At 41.8% G+C, this 19,290-nt stretch overlaps 1 protein-coding gene across 1 annotated transcript in view; it reads left to right on the top strand.

Moving 5' to 3' along the window:
• Positions 1–19,290, top strand: part of COL22A1 (collagen type XXII alpha 1 chain) — a 227,247-nt gene that overhangs the window by 55,959 nt on the left and 151,998 nt on the right. The window contains exon 4 of the mRNA XM_015620160.2: positions 9,000–9,074. Coding sequence (XP_015475646.1) covers positions 9,000–9,074 — 75 coding nt within the window. The remainder of the gene's footprint in view (positions 1–8,999; positions 9,075–19,290) is intronic.

Genomic DNA, 19,290 nt, shown 5'->3' with positions numbered 1-19,290 from the left:
CATCCATAAAATAGCATCCTTCATCCAGGATGTTATTTTAACCTGGTTTCTTCTAAGAGGAAACTAAAGTCACATTTCTTAAACCCTCTCCATTTTGCAAAGGTGATGTTACAATTCTTTACAAAACAAAACCAAACTCTTAGCCTGAGTCATGTCTTGTATTTATACAGAAATTTATTTGTTTTCTTTTTATGATATATTTATACTGCTGCTGGTCAGAGTCCCAGAGCTGCAGTTAGAGTAGCCCCCAAAAATACCCACATGGAAGAAGATACTGTTCAATTTGCAGTTGTATAATTGCACCAGAAGAGTAATGGCAGTCAGAGTCCCTTTTAAACTCATCCTTGAGCTATATTTCTCTCTTGGAAATTATTTGAGAACAGCTAGTGTATATTTATTGATCAGCTGAAAAGCCATGAGCTTTGAAACAAGTTGCTTCTAATTAATTCACTTTTGGAACTACTGTGAGGGAACAGAACACTTTACCTGGATTTCTCATTATTATTCTGGACAAGTAATTGCTTTTGCAGAAATTTAACAAATAAAATAACATTTGTGGTCTGCTCAGGATTTGATTTTTAAAAAAATCAATTATAAACAGTGACTTGGCATCTCAGCTTTCCGGCAGAGCTCAGATGAGGGGACTCCACGCTCTTGTCTCCATGTTGTGGCACATGGAAGGATAATGGACAGACTGTCTTGTCCCTCCAGCCAGCAGTGGGAACTGATGGCTTCAGCAGATCTGTAGCTGCACTGCTCCATTGGGCTCATCTGGGGAATGTGCCTTTGGTGAATGCCGAGTGCAAGTGAGATTGATGGGGTTTTATAGCAGAAATGCTGTATTGTTCCTGTTCAGTGAGAACCAACCTACCAGAGCTTCACACCGAGTTTATTTTTAATCATTCCAGTTGTTTCAGTTGCAGGACTAACACAGAATTGCTATTCAAAAAACAAATTTTTAATAAACCAACACCTCTCCTGTATTCATAGCATTTTACAACATTTGAGTCCATCCTAAAATCAGCCATTTCTGTAAGAGATTTTGCATTTTTTGCTACTGCTGCTACCAGATCCCTCTTGTGAAAGGCAGAATTTTGCTTCCATAATACTTGTTTAATAGCACAGGGAAAAAAAAAAGGAGAGATCTGTTTGTGTTTGTGAAGTGCTTCTCCTGTTTCTACAACCAATAATGCATGTGTGCTACTGATCTTTATAAGTTTTTAAAGGAGTGTAAAGCACAGATGTTTTAGCTTGGGTCTTCTTACACACCATAGAAATCTTATTATTCATTACATAGGTGGATATTGGAATTGATCCATGTCCAAGGCTGCAAATATAAAATATATTATATATATATTAATATAAAAATATGAAGGAATATAAAAACTTTATTTTCTAAAGCTTAATGATTGAGAAAGGGAGAGAGAATGATGGAATTTTTTTATGCTTGGCAGTTCTGCAGCTGTGAGATGGCTGGGAGGTGAGACAATCTACCTGGAGTGCTTTCTGTTCCATCTAGACTACTCATTCCCATCTGCACCCCTAGAGAGGCTCTTTGTGCTGATCTATTCTTTCTGAACTCTTGGGATCCTCGTTTTGGTAGGGTGGTTTTGTCTTCCCACAGCCGCATGATCAGGACTTGTGATCTTTGCTCTTCATCTGGGACACAAGGCCAAGCAGGAAACTCTTTTAGCCTTGCAGCACCCTGTTCTCTCCAGCCTCTGAGGTACAGGCAGGCCCAAAATTGTGCTGAAGAGCCCAGCAGCTGCACCAGCAGTGACGTGTTCCATCTGTGCCAATAGAGCAGTCACTGGGGAAGGGCTTGTTGCTGTGGCTGCTGGCTCCTGGAGGATGTGCTCCAGCTCAACTCCATATGTCGTCCTGTTAAATATTTTATAGGTCAACAGCATGAAGACATGCTCATGGCAATTTATGTGCCAAGGCAATGGTTGGCCACTCAGGAGAAACCCTGTAGCTCACTGGACTCAAGAACACTTAGCATGGTGAAGCTTCACCTCTTTCCCAAAATGAGAGAAGGAGGTGGACTCGTGCCCCAGAGCAGCAATCAGCTCCTGGCCTCCATGGAGAGCAGCTGCTAATTGCTTTCCTCAAAACCTTGTGCTGTTTGCCTACAAGCTCCTTGGCACACAGTCTCTGTGTTTGTTTAGGGGCAGACACAAGCAAATTAGCTTGGAAGTGCCAAGGCCTGATGCTATTTTCATAGCTCCCAGAGTGCCACTTATTCCCTGTGGGAGCATGTGCAAATTAATTCTGTATGCTGCTCACTTAAACAGTGCTAATTGCATCAGTCCTCTTGACAATATACTTCTGCTGCCAGTCATACTATGAGTTTCTTGCATTTGTGTGGGTGCATTAGGGAGGGAGAGGTTCTCTGAGTATCCTGCAGTGCAGGTATCCTTTGGAGAGATGAGTCCTCAACAAGATTCAGGAACCTCTCTAGAAAATTTTAAAGGGCATCTGAAGCTGAGCTAAGAGTTACATTATGAGGTTAGCCTAGAGATGGGGCTGATGGGCTATAAAGGATTCCCTGTGCTGGTGGAGGTGTGTAGCTGTCACTTCTTGTGTGCTGTTGGGGTGGGAGTACCTGTAGTAGCATTGTCTCTTTTGGAATCAAGATCCAGAGCACAGGACAGAGAGAAATTTAAAATAAAAAAAAAGGCAAGTGATAGTAACAGAAGGAGAAGAGAGAGATGCTCAGATCCAGGGTGAGAAGATGGTATAAATGCACAGTGCCTGCCACATTGTGGGGAAACAGTATTTTTCACATCTCTCTAAAGTGAAGCTCCAGTGTAAGTGAGGCAGGACAGAAAGAAAAGTGTAGGAGAATAATTTAACCCTTTTTTTTAAATTTACTTTTTCACCTTCAAAAGGACTTCAAGTGCTTTGCAAATTCCAGAACTCCCTGCATTCCTGCTGTCCCTATTTAAAAAGGATACAGTATTTCTTAGCTGTGCACACAGCCCCCTTCCCACTTTTCCATTTGCACTGAATGCATTTGAGGATTGGTGGCCTGTGACCATAAAATCAATTAGCATTGATTTGATCATTTGTTGCTCAAGAGGGTCTTTTTCATCTGTATTAGATAACTTTTAGCAAAGGATGATATTTATGGGCTGTCTCTAAACTAGTAACTGTAAATGTGGCCAGAAGCATTCCTGGGGAGTGGAATGCACTCATCTGCCCTGGGGTCTGGCACGTTTTGCCCCAGGCAAGCTGACACTCCACTGGAACATTTCTGGGGCCCAGATGGGTGTTTCAACATGCCAGGGAGTGTTTGAGGTCAGCAGCCCTCTCCTTTTGGAGGCTAAGACCATTTACTAGCATAGATATGGGCTTCATCATGCCTTGGCCCCAGTGCTCAGGAATGCACCCAACCATGCTTGTTTTAATTGGATAGATGTAACTCTGGTGCCTTTGATAGATGTCTAATTTGGGAACTGTGTGTTCCTAGACTTCCCCTAGAAACAATGGGCAGAGGGTAACTTTTTCAGAGCTACGTCAGGGCACCTAAATTGGGTTTCTGCTCTGAATTGCTCTTTGAAGGAGCCCTGTTTCTCCATTCTATAGAAAGAGTCTTTCAAAAGTGTCCTCTTGCCTGGGACCTTAAATATGTGTTGCATGAGAGCTCTCTGGGATATAATACCCTGCAGTAATTTTACTTACTCTCTGTGTGGAACACACCATCTGCTGAGCAGTGCCAGCACTGAGGGGATGGTCACACAGAGATTCACTTTTTCTGGCTACTGTGCTGGAAAATGAGAGGGAGCCCTGTGGACACAGATACCCAGAGTCCCTCTGAATCACTTGGGACTTTCTCAGCAGACAGAGCAGCCTGGGGAGCAGTTCAGCTGGGCACTGATGCATTTTCAGAATAATCTTTTAGTGGAAAAATGTGACAGCTTTATGAGGAGTAGGGTGGGCAGTGGCTGTGTTTCCTCTACCTGAAAGCTGTGCTGTGGAGAGGGTTTGCTATTCCCTGTTCATTTCATCATGAGCATCTACGATCTCTACAAGAGAGCTGGAGAGGGGTTTTTGGCAAGGGTTTGTAGTGATAGAAAAAGGGTAATGGTTTTAGGTTGGAAGAGGACAGGTTTATAGATATCATGAAGAAATTCTTCACTGTGAGCGTGGTGAGGTACTGGAACATGTTGGCTAGAGAAGCTGTGGATGCTGGATCTCTGGAAGTGTTAAAGGCCAGGCTGGATGGGGCCCTAAGAAACTTGGTCTAGTGAAAGTTGTCCTTGCCCATGGCAGAGGGACTGGAAACAGAGGATCTTTAAGGTCCTTTCCAGCCCAAAAACACTCCATGATTCTATCACTGTAGTGACAGAGAGCCTTTGTGTGAAAGCAAATGTGGAAATCTCATCCAGCATCAATGTGGGCATTATTTGAAGGAAAAAATACAGAATTGACCTTGGCTTCAGCAGCCACAAACAGGTGATTTTCCTGGCCTGGATGGACTTCAGACTCCATGGTGTTAAGACTGAGTGTGATTTCAGAAAGGAAAGGAAAGTTGCACAAAACATTAAACTGCAAGGTGTAATCATATAATTGCTGTGATGCTCTGTTGTACCTACACCTTGCTACAAATTATAGTGTTAGTACAGACACTATTGCAGTATCATTACACTGCCAGTGTAGCTGAAAAAAATTCCACGCTTTTCCTTGTAAATTTGTTTCCATGGTGGGTGGCAATTTATGGATTGGTTCATTTTCAGAGAAAGAATAACTGACAACAAACATTTGCCAAAAAATATTCAGTTAATATGGGCAGAGAGTGAAGGTATTCTTTCAAAAGAAGCATTTTTAAAAGAGTGGTGGAAAAAAGCCCCTTAAATTTGGAGGCTATATAATTGTCTATGTGCAATGTTTTATAAAAGAAAAGAAAAGAACAAATAAAGGTGGTACTATATATAGGAGTCATCGAGTGACTGCAGGGAATTGAATGTGCTGGAGGAACTGCTGCACAGAGAACCGCCTGCGTAATTAAAGAACAGAGCTAATGGGCTCAGAGAAAGCTCCTCTGAGAAACTACTTCATGAAATATTCTTGACTTTAAGAAAAAATTTTCTCACCAGGCCCCTTCTCCATTAAGTGCAATCTTCAATGGGAAAATTATTTCAATGTAGAAAAAATCTGCAGTACTATCTACATAAGAATATGAAACCCACCCACCCCGTAATCCAAATTCCTGTTTCTTACCAGGCTGTCTGTTCTAAAGTTTTGGGAGAGAACTTTCAGGGAAGCCTGCATTTGCCCTGCACTGCCTTATTCATGGCTAGGATTATGAGAGACTAAACTTCAATGTCAGGGGATGAGACAACTCCAATATTTGGGCTGGGAATATCACACCTTTTGAGAGAAACAAGAGAATTTCTCTTGTGGGAATGGAATAATGATGGAGATTCAGAGTGTATGAATCTCTGTCAATGCACTGGGTGCTGCTGAGATTCTGGAATCCTGAAGTTCTCAGTCTGGAAAGGAAAAAAAAGAAACATGGTAATAAATAATGTTTGCTTTAACCTTCTTGTGTTTCTATTCTCACCTCTACTTTATTCTTGTGGAACTTGACAGCTACACATGTTCAGCATTCATTATACACAAGTCCCCAGAGCAGCCCTTGGCAGCTGAGGGCTTGCTTATCCTTAAAAGAATTAAAATGAAAATTAAGAAACTCTTTCAGCAGGGTCCTACGGACACAAGGATGGAAAGCTGACAACAGGGACTTTTGTTTGTCACTTTACAGGGAAGGTTTCTCTATAGAAAACCCTAAGGGGCAGCAGAATCACACCATTCCTGGCCAGAAATTTCAATAACAGACACAATAGTGCCCCCTTCCCCTTCCCCTTCCCCTTCCCCTTCCCCTTCCCGCACCTTCCCGCACCTTCCCATCTGCTTTTCTCTCCACTCCTTTCTCGTTCTCTTTTGTTTTCCCCTTTGTTTTCTATCCCGTTTCCTTGAATTTCTTTTGAAATGGCTTGGAGGCAAAGACATTCAAACAACCAGATCACTCTTCTTTTCCAGACTTGCAGCCTTATTGTTACATTTTAATGACAATAGGTTATTTAATGTTATTTTAGTGCTAGTGAATGTTCCTGAACCAACATGTTCTTCTGACATGTCTCTTTGCAGAATGTGTAGGACATATTGTTTCTTGCTTTTAAAATGTTTAAGAGCTTTGGCATTTTTTCACAGGGAAGGTTCTAAAAAAAAGATGTTTAAAAGCGAGGCTTAAGTCCCTCCTCATCAAATAGATCTCGGTGTGATTTGCTTACAGAAAAGGGGGGATCTGCAGTTAAATTGCTTTCAGAAATGCTTCCTTCAACAGGAAACTCATACAAAGCAAGGACACAGGGGGTTCCTGGGGTGCCAGTGCACATGGACAGCTCCAGTCCAGCCCCTCACCCACCTGCACGCCCAGGTCCTCTGGGCAGGGCTGCTCTCAGAGCCTGCACTCCCCAGCCTGGATGGATACCAGGGGTTTGTTTGTCCCAGCCCAGGTGCAGCACCACCAGCTGGTCTTGTTAAACCTCATGACATTTCCCTGAGCCACTTCTCGTGCTTGTCCAGGTCCCTCTGGATGGCCCCATCCTTCAGGTGTGTCAGCAGCATCACGCAGCTTGGTGTCATCTGCAGATTTACACACACAGAGCTTCCTAGTCCCTCTAATTATGGGCCTTTGAAATGATGATAATGTAAGGCTATTAGAAACTGAAAAATGGTCCTTATGTATAGCTATAGAGCAATTTTCCTCATCACACCCATAAAAAAAGTAATATTTGATGTTGAAGCCAATGAATAAAGTATTACAGAATAGGAATTATTATGTATCCCTATTCAAGAATTATAATTTTATGAGAAAGAGGTCATCTCTAACAAAACTAATTTTCTTCTGCAGAGTTACAGTTTGGTTGATATGGTAACTACCTTGATAAAGTACATTTGTTCTTTAATAAAGTACATTTTTTTAGGCATTGTTACTATGTATTGAATTGCATTTGCATTAAAAATGAGCACTCTACAATGGATTAAAAGCTGACTGATCTCATGTAGCAGGTGTCAGTGGCAAGTCATCATTCCTGATGCAACTGTAAAGGGATATTTAGCACTTCTGGTGCTATTAAAAATTTCCATGAACTCCATGGATATAAATGCAAAATCTTTGCTGATAAAAATCTTGGATAAAGCAAATGATTGACAGAATATTGTATAAGGTTGCAGACAAGAAAGAAGTTTCAAAAACAATACATATTTAAAGGCAACTGTAAGCAGAGGATGTAGCAAGGAGCAGAGGCTGCAAGGTCTGGTCAGTCAGCTGTGTTTTCTCTTCTATAAATCTGTAAAGATTTACAAATTATCAGAGCCTTAACTGCAGTGCAGTTGTTACTGTCTCTGCTATTTCCAGTAGGTGCTCATTGCTGCAAATCCTCTGAGCATCACAAGTGTTTGCTTGGAGTTTTGCCTGGCAGTAGCAGAAAGAATGGGCATAAATGCTGCTTGACACTAAAATGTTCACCTGTGTCAGGGGTTTCATAGAAAGGCTCCAGCAGAAGGAGGACAGCTTTTGTCTTGCCTTCCTAACAATGCAGCCCTGGGTGTGGCAGTGAGACCTGGTGGCTCCTTGGGACTGATGGATGTGCTGCAAGTCCAGCATTCTGCTCCTTTGGGCATACAGAGCTGTGCTAATAACTGGGATGGGAAAGTACCAACCTTGTTTGAGCCTCTGTGAATTATTTTGTGGCTGGAAAGTGACTGGAAAGTGAGCATTGCAATAAATTTCTTTCCCTTGCCAGCTACTTATGTTCATTCCTTAGATGCAGGCAGGGGGAGAGGGGCCAAAAGGAGTACAGGACATTTGTAAAATAAAGGCAAAAGTGAGGCTACAGTTCTTTAAGAGGTAATAAAAAATTGTCCCTATCTCTACCTGCCCATGTGAAAGGTCCTTTCTACACTTTTTGAAAGCCCCTTTTAATTAGTGGAAGGTGCTGTAAGGTCTTCCTGGATCTTTCCCTTCTCCAGGCTCTCTCAGCCTGTTTTCACAGGAGAGGTGCTCATGGCCTCAGATTATCTTTATGGCCCTCCTCTGGACCTGCTTTAAAAAGTCCAATATTATAAAATTATATATATTCAATATTGTTATTGTTAGTATTGTTGTTGTTTTTGTTATTGTTATAATATTGAACATATACAGACCTGATAGCTCTACCAGTTCTTCTCATTAAACTGATCTCTTGAGCTACCTGTCCCTGTTGTTTACAAGTGTGCAATAACCTATCAATCTGGAAAAAGAAAGCACAAATACAAGTGATTTCAAAGGTTTGGCAGGAAAGGGGTGGATACATAGACAGTTCTCTGTGGAAAAGCATTTATCTGCAATTGTGTTGACATTAATTGGGAGCATGAGAAATGTCTGACAAAGGCTGGGTATTTTCATGACTTTTTAAAATCTGTGTCTAGGGGTGAATACTCTTCAAAATTTTAGTAATTTAACTCCACCTTCTGCTTGAACAAACTCAGGGAGGTTTTCCAGAGTAGGAGCTGTCCTTTCTGAAAGTTTGGGCAGCACCCCAATGTCAGCTGGCCTTTCAGAACTTCCATTCCAGCCAAGCTGAGAGTAGAAGCACATTCTGTATTTTAAGATTTTTTGTGAATTTCATGCAGATTTATGGACAGGAGAAAGACACAAACCCAGAGTGTTGTCCAACTGATGGAAAGGCTCAGTTCATCTATTCTGTCTTCCTGTCTGGACAGGCAGAAAAAAGAGACTCAAAAGCAGACAGAGTGTACTGAGTCTCTTGTCCATGATGAAGTTAGGCTATAGGGGAGAGGAAGGGTATTTAGGATGTGCAGAGCCTGGGATGGAATTATTGCTGATGTACAAGTTCTGAACACAGCCCAGAAGATCAGCCTTTGTTAGTTCTGCAGCTTCCAAAATTATATCCTTGGGATAATTCTGTACTGGTTCTTTTGCTTTTCAGATGTCCTGTGTCCAAACGTCCACGTGGAAGGAGACCGGTTCAAACACACCAATGGGGGGACTGATGAGATTCCAGGTAAACAGACACACTTTTCTGCTGTCCCTCTGGGAACTGGAATAGTATAACTGTACATTTCTTGTGTGATGCTCTGATTCATTACACCTTTCCTAGATGGAATTTTCTTATTCCAACACATGTTCAGTGGTGAAGAAGTGTATTAGAAACTGTGAGGCTTCAAATGAGTTATCTGTTGACAGCCAACACCAAATTAATCACAAACTTGGCATCAAATGGCAATCAAAGGGCACCAAACTAGGCATCAAATGGCATCAAATTAAAAAGCCAGTGGAGCTTAGTGGAGTAGCTAGAGGAGTGCAATAAGTCTTGGAGATCACTTTTTTCTTACCAGTGCACATTTAGTGAGTTTTACTGTCCATTTATTTGATCTGTGATTGTTGTGGAAATCCAAGCACAGTGGTAATTACCACTGGAGAAAGGTTTATGTGTGCATTCATATAAATAAAAGATTTTCTGAAGCACTGGTGAGAGATCAAGGGGAAATACAGTCTGGTGATTTCTCTGCTTTTCTGTGAGGTCTGATAAATCTTTTCAGCTAGCTGAAGGACTTAATGTCAGACATTTGTGTGGACTGTGCCTCTTTTCTAGCCTCCCAAGACTGCTTGAGCTGTTGGCAGAGAAAAGATGTCCATCAAGGTTGCGTTGGGAATAATTGTGACTGACCCAAGGACATAAGTCACTGCAGTGGGAGGCTGAAGGTTCTTCTGCAGCTTGATTATGAGTAGAAATGCTCAGTGTTTGACAGCTTTGCTACTTGGTATTTTTTTCATTGGAGGATTTTCACTGCCTGCACAAAATATCAACTTCAGCTGTGCTGTCTGTGGGCAGCTTATTTTGGCTGCAGTCCGAATAGATCTGAGCCTGTGATAATGTTGGGTGGTAACATATTTTCTGATCATTAGACCCAAGCAGATTATCCCCAAACACCTATTTTGAACTGCTGTCTCTTGCTCTCCTGAAAGTCCTCCTGTCTCTGGGCTGGGAAAAATTTAGAACAACTCAGCCCTGTTGATTCTGAATGAACCTATCTGCAGTGGAAACTGCTGCTCAAAATGAGTGGGAGGATTGTGTCCCTTCTCAGATGATCACCTCCTATGTGATTCTTTCCAGAAGAATAGAGTTACAAGTGGATTCCTATTTCCAGTTCATGTTTATCTGAATTTTGATTCAAGTGCTAACTAGTAGACTCTATGCTCTTATTAGACTTTTAAAATATATATTTCGTTGAGCAATCTACAGGACAGGAATCCCAATTCAGATGTGTCTCAAAAGTTTTGGGTAGAGTGATGTTTACAAGCCCATATGCAGTAATATTTATATATATATATACATGTATGTAGACCGGCTTTTATATTTATATGTGTGTATATATATATGTAGACACATATATGTAGACATTTATATTCTTCTGTAATATTTTTGAGTTATTTTTTCCTTTTATCTTCAAGTCCCACTTCCCTCCTAGGAAAGAAGTCAATATTCAGCCTGTTAACATAAAAAATGTCTTTGCTGTCTTAGATCTGTATGTTCAGGTTGGAAATCATCTAGTCCAACCTCCCTCTCAAAATAGGGTCTCCTTTGAAATTTGGCCCATTTTAAAGTTAGATCAGATGTCTCAGGAGCTTGTATAATTGAGTTTCCAGTTTCTCCAAAGATGGATGCTTCACAGATGCTCTGGGCAACTGTTCCAGTTTGGTCAGTATAGCAGTGATTATTTTTTCTTTTTCTTTTTTCCCACTATGTGAGGGAATTCTGTAAGCAGAAATTAATTTTTTTTCAACATCTGGTCAAGTTGATCATTCAGGGCTGTCATTTATTTGACCTAAGGGATATCTGTTCACTGTAAATGTTTACCATTGCATTCAGTTACTTAACAACAGATTAGTAACAGTATTTAATTAAACGTGACAACTTTAGTCTCTCACCAACAATACAGAGGATTGTAGAAGGCTCCTGATTGCTCCAATATGGTGGGAAAATTATTTATTTCTCATCTTGTTACTGGTGATCAGGAAATGTGTGCCTCTTTCCTGGAAAAAATAGAGCAGATAGTCTGGGTCTGGAGATGGATCATATGAGACCAAAGAGCTGTTCCACTCCTTGTATGCTCCTTATTTACTCCGTAGCATTTTCTGAAGACTCCCAGATCCTGGGTCTGACTCCAGCAGAAAAACATTGCCTTCTTCCAGCTAAACTGGAAGATTTCATTTGGCCCACTGTGCTGTGTTCCCATTCCAAAGGGATGGGTTGTTCTGAAAGGCTTTTGTGTTCTACCCCAGGGACAGCACTTCAGCTCTGAGGCACAGCCTGTGTCCTGCTCCCTCGCACTGGAGAGGGAGGCTCAGCTCTGGGATGTCTGGGGTGCCAGCACTGCGGGGGAGTCTGGTCCTCTGCCACCCTCATACGTAACAGGATTTTAAGTTAACACCTGTGCTTTGTGATCCTTGCCCAACAGGCTCCTAACAATGAATTTCAGAGCTACATCTTGCACAAACTTGTTTATATGGGCAGAAAGTGCAGTCTCATGGAGTAGAAGTTGCAGTAAATCTCATTTTGGGGACAGGGAAAATGGTATTTAAAATCTTGGATTTAACACCTTTTTCTCTCTCAGAGAGGGACAAGACCTCAGAACTGAGGGTCAGAGTGGTAAAAATATTTCTGAGGATTTTTAAAATTTTCTTTTCTTATATTTTTATTTGGTGAAATGCAGGAGCAGAAGGCACAGACAATTGTTTCACACAAGGCATTGCTAATTCCAGCCCTTTCTTGTCCACTCTACTTCCATAGAGGTTATATCATGACCTGCTACATTTAGTTCTGAGTCTGCATAAGTGGATGAATCGAGTCACTCTGTATCAGCAGAAGTAAAAATAGAAGCTAAAACGTAAAATGAGCTATAAAAGGAGGAACTCTGTGGGATAAAGGGAAACAGTGGTTTGGCTGAGGTGGGCTAAGATTCATGGGATTTTGTTAAGTCAGAGGCTGAGAATAGGAGTGAGGGTAGTGAGGGTGGCTCCATGCAGAATCAAATACCTGCATCACAAAACCCCATCGTGATCTGGATGAGAGCCAATGCTCTAAACTGGTATTTTCCTTTTAAAAGACAGATGATTTCTTTTCTTTAGACTAACAGGACTAAGTAAATCTCATCTATCTGCTTTTGTTGAGTACTGAATTGAAATTCACTGCTAAAGTGAAAAAGGGTAGAGATTAATAAATGTAAAGTGAGCCAGAAACTGCCTGGCAAGGAGACAATCACGATGTTTCTAGGAAAGGGAGTAACAAGTTAGAGTGTAGGCAGTGATGAAGTCCCTCAGGGTCTAGTTTTAGGTCTAATCTCCTCTGTGAGTTTCTACTCTATGGATTGGGATCAATGGCTCCAAAACCCAGAGATTTTTTTCCAACTAATTTGGTCAGTTTAAAAGGCCTGTTTTTGTAAGTATGGATCAATATCAGGAGCATAAACTATGAACTCCTCCTGTGAGAACTGATGAGGTCAGCAGATGTTTGTATGTCACAGTCCTGTAGAGCTGGGGAAAATGCAAAGGTCATTACTGGAGAAGGTAGAGAAGGGAAGAATTCCTGAAACTGGGCAGGGCTTTTCACTCTGCTCATCTAGAAAAGTTTGTTCAGACCTCCTTAGCTCAGGAAAGATTGATTCAGCCTTGAGGAGCTCTTAGTGTGTTCAGGAGCCAGAGAGAGGCAATTAAAATCCAGGGTTTGGTTAATCTTGCAGTGTGCAGGTGGAAAGGGGAGATAAATTGCTCTCTGTTAATAGATCAGGAGAACAGCAGGAGGGAGATAGGGGAACCACTCAAGCTAAAGGACAAAGGCAGCAATAGGAAATGATTATCAGCTGTTTTAAGACATACTTTGGAGACATCAGAAGAAGGCTTGAAGCTGTCAGAGATATGAAGCACTGGGACAAGAGGTGAAGTAGTACTAATGGAGACAAACAGTGATGGATAGTCAGAGTCCTCTCAGAGCAGAGGTTTGTACTCTATGACCCTCTGGTCTCAAAGCATTTAAATAAGAAATCTCCAGCTGTAGTGTTCAGGAAGGGCTGCTACAGTGAAATAGGGTTGCATGAGAAAGAAAATATAGGCAGTTTTTCTACTGACAAAATTTTGTCAGTGAAGTGAAGCAGCATCTGCTTAACAGTACATAACATGTGAATTCAGAATATAACACTGAGTGTGTTGCTGAATCCATTAGAAATCAACAGGGAATTTTGAAAGAAGGCAAGGACTCTACTTAGAATATCACTTTATCTTCCAGGAAGTCTGATATTTTAAACTAATTCTTAATAATGGTTTAAACAAAGTCCTTAGAGAATTCTTGTGGGCACTGTGTTTCGGTTGGGTTTTTTTAAAGAGAAATAAAGACAAAAGAGGGTTTAACTCATCTGCTCTCAAATACTCAATAACACCTCTTATTATGCTCAATTGTCATTTTCATTCCATCAGCATTTAAGAAAGGGTCATGGCCAAGCCAGACAACACAATGATAATATTTTGCATCCTGCAGATGTGACCTTTGTGTATTTTTAGGAGCCAGAATATTGCATCGAATCTACATATGAATGTTATTTAAAATTAATTATACTTCCTGAGGTTTTAAGACTTCACATTTGAATTATTTGTATTTTAGACTAGATCTGCTGGACATGGGATTTAGCTGCAGAAATCTGGATGATCCCTAGAATTAAGAGTGAGCTGAGCTCTAGTCCTGAACATTACCAGAGGAGATAATACTGGCTGCTGCTTTCAGGGAATTGTGCCATGGAAGTAAAGAAAGGCCTGATGTGATTTCCACATGGTGCTAAGAAAATAAACCCTGGGGAAGGACAATTGCAACCAGCACATGACATCAAACATCCCACTCTGGATGGTGTTAACAGGGCAAGGGAGGAACATGAAAGCCCTGACTTTAACTCCTAAGCAGTTGTACAGGTTGTGTGTGTGAACAACAGCATAAACTTCATCATGGGCTGTACCACAGACTGACCTCAGCATCCAGCTCTCTACCCTGTCTCCAAAACCTCCATGTGAAAATGACCAAAATTCCAGAACATTTATGACCTGTGTGTTTTTCTGTGACTCTATAAAGGGTGTTTGGTCATTTTATGATGAAGGCACTGGTTGTGAAACTAGTCCCCTACAATTACAGACTGCAGTGGCTGTGTTTAGCTGTCAGTGTGTCTCCAGTTCCTGTGGTTTGCAGCACAGGGTTCACATTCCAGAGATGCCAGGGACTCGGTAGCTAATTACAATATCCCTGGGACTATTTATATTTGCCCACTAAAGCACGTGGTAGTATGGGAAAGCTGGAGTGTCCAGGCTGCTGGACCTGCAGAATGAGCGCATTCAACCGACGTCCTCCTGGGGAAAAAAGTGTATTTGTGGTGCCTGTGTGACAGGCATTGTCCCCTCCCTTTGCACTTGGCAGTCTCCTTAGGAAGCCCCAAGAGGCCAGTGAATAGTCCATGAATAGCTGCAGAGATTTGTGAGGGATCACTGCCTTGGTTCAGTAGGTGCACAGACACAGTGGTCACCAGCAGAGACTGCCCGTGTGCAGTGCTGCTGGAGCCAAATGTTCGTGCAGACACCACCACTCTCCTCTCCTTCCTCAGGGTTATGCACACACAGACAGGACTGGAAGCAGCTGTGACATTTGTGAGAGATGGGCAGAAGGATCAAGTGGCACAGTCACTTTGCTCTCTTGTTTCTGATTGACCCATCACTAGGCGGTGATAATGGGATAAGGCTCAGGGCTTATTTCCTTCTCCCCCCACATTTTCTCTAGGAAGTCCCCCAGAAAATGTGAAACTGGTCTGAGCTGAATTTGGAACTGAATTTGTGACATACAGACATCTGGAAATAGCAGTTATAACTCCTGAGAAGCAAATAGGAAAAGCAACAGCTGACCTGTAACTTTAGTCACAGGAGTTATGTGAGTCCTGTGAGCTGGAGAAAATGGCTGGACTTGTGCTGTGAGGTGGATTTGTTTGGGCTGGTAGATGAGATACCTGCAGTGCAGGTGCCCTTACTGAGGTCCTGTTGGCTTGTTTTTTAGGAGTCTACATACAAGTCTTGTGAAAAGCAGCTGAGGGAAATGGAGGTGTTTAGCCTGGAGAAAAGGAGGCTCAGGAGGGACCTTATTGCTCTCTACAGCTCCCTGAGAGGAGGGTGCTGTGAGCTGGGGCTCAGTCTCATGCCAGGTAACAAGTGACCAGAGGAAATGGCCTCAAGTTGTACCAGGAGAAGTTTTGTTTGGGTATTAGGGAAAATATCTTCTCTGATAGGATTGATCAAACATTGGAACAAGCTGGCCAGCGAACTGGTGGAATCACCATCCCTGGAAGGATTCTAAAGACATGTAGATGTGGCACCTGGGGACATGGCTTGGTGATGAACCTGGCAGTGTTTAGGTTAATGGTTGGACTCAATCTTGGAGATCATTTCAACCTTAATAATTCTGTGATTCTACCATTCTACTGTGCAATAGTTAATCTCAACACTGTGGCCTAGATCACTGCATTTAAAAGGTCTTTGAAGTTTTTCAGAGGTTGACAAATGGTTCACTTGTGTTCAAAGGCATTTTAATATCCAGTAACTCAAAAAACACAACAGGTCAAGCAGGCCAATAATTACCAATAAATTATCTGTGACTTCTAAGCATAACCACTGCAGTCCTGTGGGCTGGCTCTAACCTGTGCATGCCTGCTGTCCAGACCCACCATTATCCAACCTGGGGACCTTGGTTTCTTTAAGGCTTGTGTGCCAATGAATTTCTCTTCTACAGAAAACAAGAGAATTGGTGAGTGAAAATGTACAGTCATCCCAACGGGGAGTAGGGAGTCACCAAATTGTGCATCGGGATTAGGAGCCTGGAAATACCAGAGCATCCACTAAAGTATGCACAGCCAGGCTGACACCAACAGAGCTGGGGTGAGTTCTCTGAGTTAGAAAAAAAACATGTTTTAAATTAGTCTTTTTTCTTAATATGGTCAGAGACATAAGTGTTACACAGGGCCGTGGGTCTCAGTGGATTCCTGAGTGAATGACCTGACAGCATCAGGTCTGTGCTGGAGCAGGTTGCCTGTCTGAACTTCTCAAAATGTCAGGAAACATGGAGAATGAAAGCTGAATGTACTTTAAAATGTTCTTTTGCAAGAAGTAAACTGGTAACAGCAGAGCAGTCCCTGTGAAAGCCTTTCTCTGGTTTGAGTCTCAGCAGTGACAAATTCTGACATCTGCATTCACTAAGAAAGTTTAACAAGGGTTAATCATGCACTTGAAAGTGGTAGTATTTGCTTTCTCCCAGAAGTTAAACAATCCAGGTAGTTTTCTTATTCCAGTGCATTTGAGATTGATGAAAAGGAAATAAATTCAGTTTTGACTGTTCATAGCCCAAGAAGCAGCCAATCCTTTGGCTATAAAAAAGACTAATAGGTTGTCTAACTGTGATATACTTTTAGATATTTCTCAGTCCAAATATTTTAGATTAATTCTCCTTCAGAAACCATCCCATGGATTTTTCATCAGTGCAAGCTCTCTGGTTATTGTGGACACATGAGAGGAAGAAGGCATATATAGAATCTTAACAAAATACTCCTGATTCTTGGAGTTAAATTAGTCTGTCTGATGAGAATTTTCTCTGATCACCACTGTGGCCAGATTTTGGGAAGTCTAATCTGTTTTGTACTGGTCACCTGTCATAAGCAACCATGACAGTCTCCTAAAGAATAGCCCCTACCTGCTTTAACGTTAGGCCTTGTTCATCACACCTAAAATCAATGGGAATAATTTTTATTTTCATGAACAGTTTATTGGTCGAGTTTTCTTATAGCCCAGACAGCATTACAGGGAGAATCTAGCAGGTCTTAGTAAAATGTTTTTCTTTAAATATATTTACTTACCTTAAAAGTAACACCACTTGCTTGTACCAAGGCCCTCCCTTCCCCACTGCTATGCCAAGGGATGGCTTTTCAGATATGCCATTTTATGCTTTTCTGGAGGAACACAGAGCACCTTGACACCTGAGGAACTCAAAGGAGGCCTTCAAAATAGAGGAACTAATTAAAACAAGAACCTAATACAAATAGTCTCAGGTAAATTCAGCTGGTGCAAGCCTATCTGGCACACAAAGGACATCAAAGGAGTAATGAACTCCTGTTTAATCTTGTAAATCACTGGAGCAGGAAGGAGCTGAAAGAGGGCCTATGGCACCAAGCCGAGTGTACATTACTGAGAAAATGGAGATGACTTCAACACAAGAAAAGCCTTCAGTAATGAGTTCAGTGTCAAAACCAGCTTTCAGTGTTGTTCAATATGCCACTTGCAACTGCTTGAAAACTGAAGAGGCAAAATAGTAAGAGAGAAGCAGGGGACAGATACAGATAAACAGAACAATGCATCACATAAAGTGGTGCGTTATTAACATGGGATCAGGTGTTGAAAGGTGCTCCCTCAGAGGCAGTTGCTGTATACATGAATTTATTTCCTGTTTTTACAGCAGGCTAGGGGTTAGATTACAGCAGCCTTTACACAAGGTGGGGTGACTAGAATTGTGTATTCACTTACTTGCTTCTGTGTTTCAATTCTCCCTCATACTGTATCTTTGGCATAATTTTCTTACCGGTTTATATTCGTTTTATCTTTCCTGAAGTGTTATCTTTTCTTTCCTGTGTAAAGATACCAAGTGCTGTATTTTTCCCCTCTGTTTTGGCTGAAACTTTAGACTGATGTTGCTGAAAGAGTGGCCCCATATTTCAGTCCAGTGACTGCCTGCTCACCTGCCTCACTGCCTCTGGAAGACTGCTCCTTTTTGAAGTATAACTCCATTGTATACCTCAAGTAAGGTTTCTGCTCCTCATAATCCCAAATGTGGATTGGTGCTTGAGCTGAGATCAAACTCCTTTTTGTGATCTGCATGGGACTCTTGTGGCATGCTCCTTTCCTGGGGCCCAGGAAAAGAGGAAATTGTGTCTTCCAGTGTTGTGATGGAGAGTAAGGAAACCAAGATCAGTAAACCAACAAGTGGTTTACTGAGTGGTGGCATCATGAACCAGGGTTAAATCTGTCATACAAATCTTATAAAACTGAGACCATCTAAAATGTGCTATAAGCCACCTTATTGAGTATGACCTAGAAGGTACTAGACTTGCTGGAAGATACTGCTTTCATGATGGTGCAAGACCTGTTCATCTGCTTTAGCAAAACCTCATCATTAGCTTAAACTCTTTGCTGCTTTCCCTACTGGAATCTGGGGATCTGGTGAGAAGAAAGTTGGGTCAGCATGAAGTGCTGCTTGAATCCCAACTGGAACATCAGTGGAAAAAAAAGGTTAATAGCAAGAACCTCTTTAAAGCACTCTTGAGACTCTTAATGTATAGACTCCGGAAAGTTTTATAGTTCCAAAATTCACTTGCAAGCTTCTTGTAAAATTTAGCTAACTAATTTTTTTAATGACCTATTCAACCCATTTAGTCATCACTGCAGTGCTTTGTGTAGGGCTTGTGAGCAGGCAATAAATCTCTGGCTTGTTCCTCCAGAGGTGCAGTCCTTAATGTTTTGGGGATAAGTCAGGGAACCACTGCTGACTGATGATGCTGAATCAAACTGTTGGGAGAGCTGAATGTTGTGTGAACTAACCATGAAAAACTAAACTGCTCCCTTTTCTATCTTTGCTGGAGAGGTAGAATACAGTGAAAGAAACAGGACAAGAAGACAGAACTCTTATTCTTTGTAAGTCTTTGGAAATAATTTCTTGTGATAGCCAGAGCTGGAAAAAATTTTTTACAAACATTTGTGATGGCACAGGTCTAAACAGTGTGAGCTGCAAGACTCACACTGCTGTTGTGCAATGCATTTTACACTCTGCTGCAGGACATGCTTATCTCTGAATTGGGGAGACATGGATTGGACAGATGGACACTTGTATAAGGAATTGGATGGGTTGGCATTCAAATTGCCGTGGTCAGTGGCACAATGTCCAAGTGGAAGCCAGTGGTGAGTGGTGTTGTTGGGGTTGGTATTGGGGCTGATGCTGTTGGACATTTTTTTAGTGACATGGACAGTGGGATTGAGGCACCCCCAGCTTTGTTTGCTGAGCACACCATGCTGTGAGTGCAGTCACACACTGGAAGGAAGGGATGGAATCCAGGGAGTACCTGGAGAGGCTGAAGAGGTGGGGCTGAGCCTCACAAAAT

Source organism: Parus major, chromosome 2 (assembly GCF_001522545.3).
Source record: "Parus major isolate Abel chromosome 2, Parus_major1.1, whole genome shotgun sequence".
Classification (NCBI taxonomy): Eukaryota; Metazoa; Chordata; class Aves; order Passeriformes; family Paridae; genus Parus; species Parus major.
This window is presented reverse-complemented; position numbering and strand designations above follow the sequence as displayed.